Genomic DNA, 5,882 nt, shown 5'->3' on the forward strand with positions numbered 1-5,882 from the left:
GGCTCAGTATGGGGGCAAAGCAGGGCTCCATACCGTGCACCCCATCTCACAGCACAGGGACCATTTACCCAGAACTCCTAGATTAGATTCATGAGTTCAATTCAGGATAATTAAGATGATTCTTCCCCTCCTGAAACACGGTGGCCCATGCATACGAGCCAAGCACCAGGGAAGCCGAGGCAAGAAGCCCAAAGTTCGCGACTAGCTAGGGACTCACAGTGAGACCTCATTTCGGAAAACAAAGTACAAGACACACACTTCAGAAATTCTGGCCCAGCATGCATCCGTCAGTGTCGATTTTTATTACTAGGGGGGAAAAAAACTAACAATACAAAACAAAAACATCACACACACCTTTTTTCCCCCTTCTGTATTTTTGAGATTGACATTACCAGCCCCCAGTGCTTTCAAATTCAGTATGTAAAGGAGGATGGCCTTAGACTCTGAATATTCCTTCTGGGATTACAAGCCTGTGCTGCCTCCTGTCAACCCATGAGATGAGACACTGCTCTTCCACACAGTAAACTGTGGGCTGAGGCTGCTTGTTTGTTTCCCAGCCGCCCAGACCCAAATAATTACACAGAAACCATATTAAAACACTGTTTGGCCAATAGCTTAAGCATATTTCTAGGTATTTACATCTAAATTAACCCATTTCTATTATTCTGTGTGTTACCACGAGGTTCATGGTTTATCAGCAAGGTTCCAGGGCGTCTGTTTCCTTTGGCGTCTCTTTGACTCTGCCTACCTTCTCTCTACATCTGTTCTGGTTTTCCGCCTGGCTTTACTCTGTTAAGCCATTGGCCAAAAGCAGCTTCTTTATTAACCAATGGCAATAAAACATACTCACAGCATGCAGAGGGGAATCCCACATCAGGAAAACTGCCCTTATTTTAAACCCTGTACATTTGGGTTGTGAAAATGTGGCTCTTATACCTGACACAAACACACAATGGGACCCAGAAAACAGACCAGAACCCAATGTCCCCTTCCTGGCTCTGTGGGATCTTAAATTCGTGAAGCTGCTGACCCAGGAGAGAGGCGAACAACCCATGAGGACCCAATGAGGAGACTGCAAAAGGCTTCTATGAAAAAGATGACAACTTTATTAAACAGAAACACGCACAGGACAGAAACCTGACAAAGAGCATAAACAGTCAACTCTGAAGCCAGGACTCGTGGGCCCTCAGAAGGTCCCAGTGCAGAACATGCACGGGTCAACCACACCCGACTTGGGGTGCCACACTGTAGAGTCCACACCTATACCTACAGCAGAACAGCCGAGGGATCAATGACCTGTCCCCCATAAGACTTGATGCACAAGAAGCTGGGGCTTACCTTCCAAACACTCAATAGTCAACTGAAGACAACTAAACCCCGTTTCCCTAAGGCCCCAACCCTCAAGATGATGGGCATCCTCTTATACCTGTGGCTGAGGACAGGCAACCCCTAGCACTTCAGTCCCTGGGGCCCTGGGATGGGGAGGTCCTTCAGTTTTGTGAACCAGGGGAGGGGGAGCGGAAGCTGGGTAGCTCCCTCAGAGATACAACTTCTACGACAAGCAGCCTCTCCCCGGGCTCGCTGCCCCAGTCCTCTGGGGTGTCACTGTGCCAGGGCAGGTAGGAGTGCACCTTGAAGCCGCCCTTCCGCAGGCTGCAGTCGGCAGGCACCAGCTCTACCCCCAGCTCTGAGGACTCCAGAATGCTCAGCCTCCAGCGGTGCAGGTCCTGCTGTTCAGGTGCATTCTGAAGTTGGGCCACCCTCACCTCACCAGGGTCCAGCAACACCTGCCAGCGCTGGACCCGGGTCCTCACAGCCCAGCAGGGAGTCATTGACAGCAGGTAGCAGATGGCATCGAAGCCACCCAACAGAAAGACGAACTTCAGATCCACCAACCAGGCTTCTGCTTCCAACGGATCCATGGGCCAGATGGGGCTCAACTCCAACAATACAGGTTGTCCAGGAGATGGGCTCACATTGAAAACATCCCACCAGGATAGAGGGGGGATAAGCCAGTGGGAACAAGGAGAAAGGCCATCAAATCTCCAGGGAAGAGCCTGGGTCCACTCAGCATCCTCAGGGCCCAGGTCCAGGGGTACAGCTTCCTGAGGCCCCAGCTCAGTGGGGACAGGCTGGGGTCCCAACCCTATTCCCACTGTCCCTACAGGGCCTGACGTCAGGATGCCAGGACCTGTGGAGACAGAGTTGCCATGCGACAGATGCCCTTGGCCCTCTCCCCAGCTGAGCCCCAGCCACTCCTCCGGCTCAGATCCTGCCTCCGAGAGTTCCATGGGCTCGGCACCCCACTCTTCCTCTTCCCAGTCTCCCATCTCCAGCATATTTTTAACTACCAGGAAAGCTGCCTTGAAGCAAGAAAAGCAGATCTTCATCTGGTCTCCGTGGACAAGCTGGTATAGCCAGGCCGCATAGAGGCAGGACATGCCCTTGGGCCCATGGCGAACGTTGACTGGGGGACACATGGCCAAGAAGCCTGCCTGTAGCTGATTGGATACAAAGAGGAAGACTTGATCGATGGTCTCAGGCTCTGGAACCGCTAATGCTGGGGAAGACGGGAAGAGCCGAGAATGGGACAAACGGGAGAAAATGGGGTGCAGTAGGGGGTCTCGGGTACTTTGGGCTCCAGGCTATGGGGTGGTGGTGAGAAAACTGGGTGCCAATGCAATGGATACCTCCTTGGAGAAGTGGACAGACGTGAGATTCCAGAAACTTCTCCACCTTCACACTTGCTCCAATGTCTGGGGAGCTTGAAAGGGAAAGAAAATGAGGCTTGGCGTCCCCTGCTGGGCAGGCTGCTGAGACCACCGAGGGGAGGAGGGCTGGGGCTGAGGTTCCCCAAGGTGCACTGCTCGCCTTGAGCAGACTGGGGCTCCCTCACCACAACCCCAGGCTCAGCAGCTTCCTCGGGGCTCATGGCCAGGCTCCCAACTGGAGGAGGCCGGGAAGGGGAAGCCTAAAGCAGGATCCCCTTCTGCCCACCGCGCTCCCATGCAGACCCAGACCCCCTCACCCAGCGCAGGCCACCCCACCCAACCAGTCCCAGCCCCTTTCCATCCTCACCTGCCTGAGCTCACAGCAACTCTGCAAATGGACGCCGATCTCAGCGAGGTTCCTCCGCCACAGCTCCAGGGCCTTATAAAAGACCAATACCCATGATGCTCCAGCTCATTTACATATCTCCCATGAGCGCCAAAACGCGGCAGCTAAGATGCTGAGTCACCCTGCTCCGCCCCCCCCAGGCGCGCATGCGCCCAAAGCTCGCTCGCTTGCTAGCTCACAGGGCGCATGCGCTCTGCTGCCTCTGCCTGCAGGCATCCTTCTGCCTTGAGTTGACCTGTGTCCCTGTGTCCCTGTGTCCCTGAGTCCCTGTGTCCCTGTGCCCTCGAGGGACACTAAGACCTGTGCCTGTGGCTTATCTTGTTTGGAAAGGAGGATTCCTTCTTCCCTGTCTCTTTAGGAAAAATTCCAACTGCTCACTCGCTCGGCCCTTGACTGCGTTTTAAACGCATTTCCCCCTCTCTGGGTCTTTCCGTTCTTAAACAGATTCTAAAGAATTCTTTCTGGAGTTCATTTGTAGATGGGTTTGGGACTGGGAGGAAAAACACTAAGCAGAAGATACAAGGTTTCCAGCGGCCTCCCTCCAGAGCTTGGCCTTGACTGAGATCTCTTTGTTAAAATCCCGAGCAGCACCGTGGGTCTTATCACCTCGAGTAGGTTGCCATCCACTGCGGACTTCCCACAGCTTGGACACGGGTATGGTGACATGTCCCCACCACCACAGGGCCATGGAGACCAGTTCACCCTCTCTAAGATGCCCCTTGGCACCCTGCCCTCCCCAGGCTCTTGAATCACTAGCATGATTTCAGCAACTGTTTTGCCCTGTCCAGAATGCCACATGGCTGGTCTCAACCAACAAGACATGATCTCAGTTTCCTTCTTTAGGAACATATGGCTAGGTTTCCCGGGACAGCAAGAAACAAGTTTCACTTCCTGGTTCAGCAATACTTGGTTAACTGGATATGCCTCTGTTTACCTATTCACTTCCTGAAAAACATGGGATTTGGTCATTTGATATGTGTGTGTGTGTGTGTATGTGTGTATAAAACATAAAATTTATATTTATATTCATATATAAATATACTTTATAATATACTTACATATTATATATATAATATATATATAAGCTATAACCAGCTTTGCGCTTTTTCTGAACTTCAGCTTTTGTCTCCAAATGTTGCATTGTGTGGCGAGCCGGTTGTATTGTATGAAAACCAGCATATTTCCCAAGCAGCTGGCTCTTCCTTCAGGGCCAAACGGAAGCTGAAGAGCCATGGTTTGCAAGACCTGGAAAATGTTAGTCGTGACGAAAACATGTAGGAAATGGCCCAAACCACAAAAACTCATTTATCATAGTTCTGGAAACTTCAGGTTAGGAGCCAAGCTTGAGCAAAGTTGCATCACGCCCAGGTACCCTTTTGCTCCAACCTCCCTTTGTCTGCAAGTGGGCCGGGTTTCTGAGGAACTTTTTTTTTTTTTTTGTGGTTTTCGAGATAGGGTTTCTTTGTAGCTTTGGAGCCTGTCCTGGAACTAGCTCTTTTAGACCAGGCTGGACCGGAACTCACAGAGATCCACTCGTCTCTGCCTCTCGAGAACTGGGATTAAAGGCGTGAGCCACCACCGCCCAGATGAGGGATCTTTTTACAAAGGTTGCTGGGTTGCAGAACGGCCCAGTAGTAGAGCTCTTTCCTAGTACATTTGGTCCCCAGTCCTTCAGAGAAAAAGAAAAATCATAGCTGGGTAGCGGTGGCTCACAGGATGCAGAGGAAGAGGGATCTCTGAGTTTAGAGGCCAGCCTGGCCTACAGAGTGAGTTCCAGGACAGCCAGGGCTACACAGAGAAACCCTGTCTCAAAAAAAAAAACAAAACACAACAAAAAAAATTTGCAAATCACAGTTAGAAATGTACTAATCCCATTTATAAGATCTCAACTCTCCTGGCCTGATTACCTCTGCAAGGGTCTACTCCCAACCACACTAGCTTAAGGGTTAGGATTTCAGTAGACTGTGGAAATGGTTGGGTCTCAAGCCTTCAGACTTCTGTGGGCATCTGCAAATTTTCATGTTTGTTAAGTTTGAGTATCTTTAGTGAGGTGTTTATGTTTTGTTGGGGTTTTGCCAGTTTTTAGATTGATCTCTTACTGTTGAGCTTACAAGTTCTTTGTATGTTTTCATCAACGGTGCTTTGCACCGCGTATGGGTGCAGGGTTTTGTTTCTGGGATACACGCCAAGACTCTTCTTCCTCTCTCCAAACAAAATGTTTGTGAAAACACAACGGTCTTGGTCTTCATTCTATTGCTTGAAGATACAGCATTACTTAGGCAACTCAGAAAACATTAAATGGGGGCTTGCTTACAGTTCCAAAGGCTTGGCCTGTACCATCACGGTGGGGAGCATGGTGGGAGCATGTTAGCCACTCATGATGCTGGAGCGGTAGCTGAGAGACACATCCTGATCTGCAGGCAGAGAGAGAGAGAGAGAGAGAGAGAGAGAGAGAGAGAGAGGAGAGACTGAGCCTGACATGACTTTTAACCTCAAATCTTACCTGAGTAGCACACTTCCCCCAATAAAGATACACCTCTTAATCCTTCTAATCCTCAAGTAGTGCTACCCCTGATAACTAAGGTTCAAATATATGAGCCTATGGTGGCCATTCTTACATTTTTGTTCAAGTCACCACAACAATGCTCCTACTGGGGTAATGGTTCAGCCACGCGAGTGCTGGAAACTGAGTTCTGACGCCCGGAACCCACAGGAAAGCTGTTTGGAGTGGAGCATGCATCTGCTGCCTGAGCGTTCTGACGGGG

The 5,882-nt window shown here is 50.5% G+C and overlaps 1 protein-coding gene across 1 annotated transcript; it reads right to left on the minus strand.

The window, feature by feature from the left end:
• Positions 1-1,490: 1,490 nt before the first annotated feature.
• Positions 1,491-2,480, minus strand: LOC121444578 (testis-expressed protein 19.2). Its single transcript, XM_041646411.1, has one exon. It carries the CDS (start codon positions 2,478-2,480, stop codon positions 1,491-1,493), a length of 990 nt encoding a protein of 329 aa, XP_041502345.1.
• Between the last annotated feature and the right edge of the window lie 3,402 nt (positions 2,481-5,882).

The sequence above is a fragment of the Microtus oregoni genome, unplaced genomic scaffold (assembly GCF_018167655.1).
Source record: "Microtus oregoni isolate MIOR12 unplaced genomic scaffold, Mior012 000134F_ref0000037, whole genome shotgun sequence".
Classification (NCBI taxonomy): Eukaryota; Metazoa; Chordata; class Mammalia; order Rodentia; family Cricetidae; genus Microtus; species Microtus oregoni.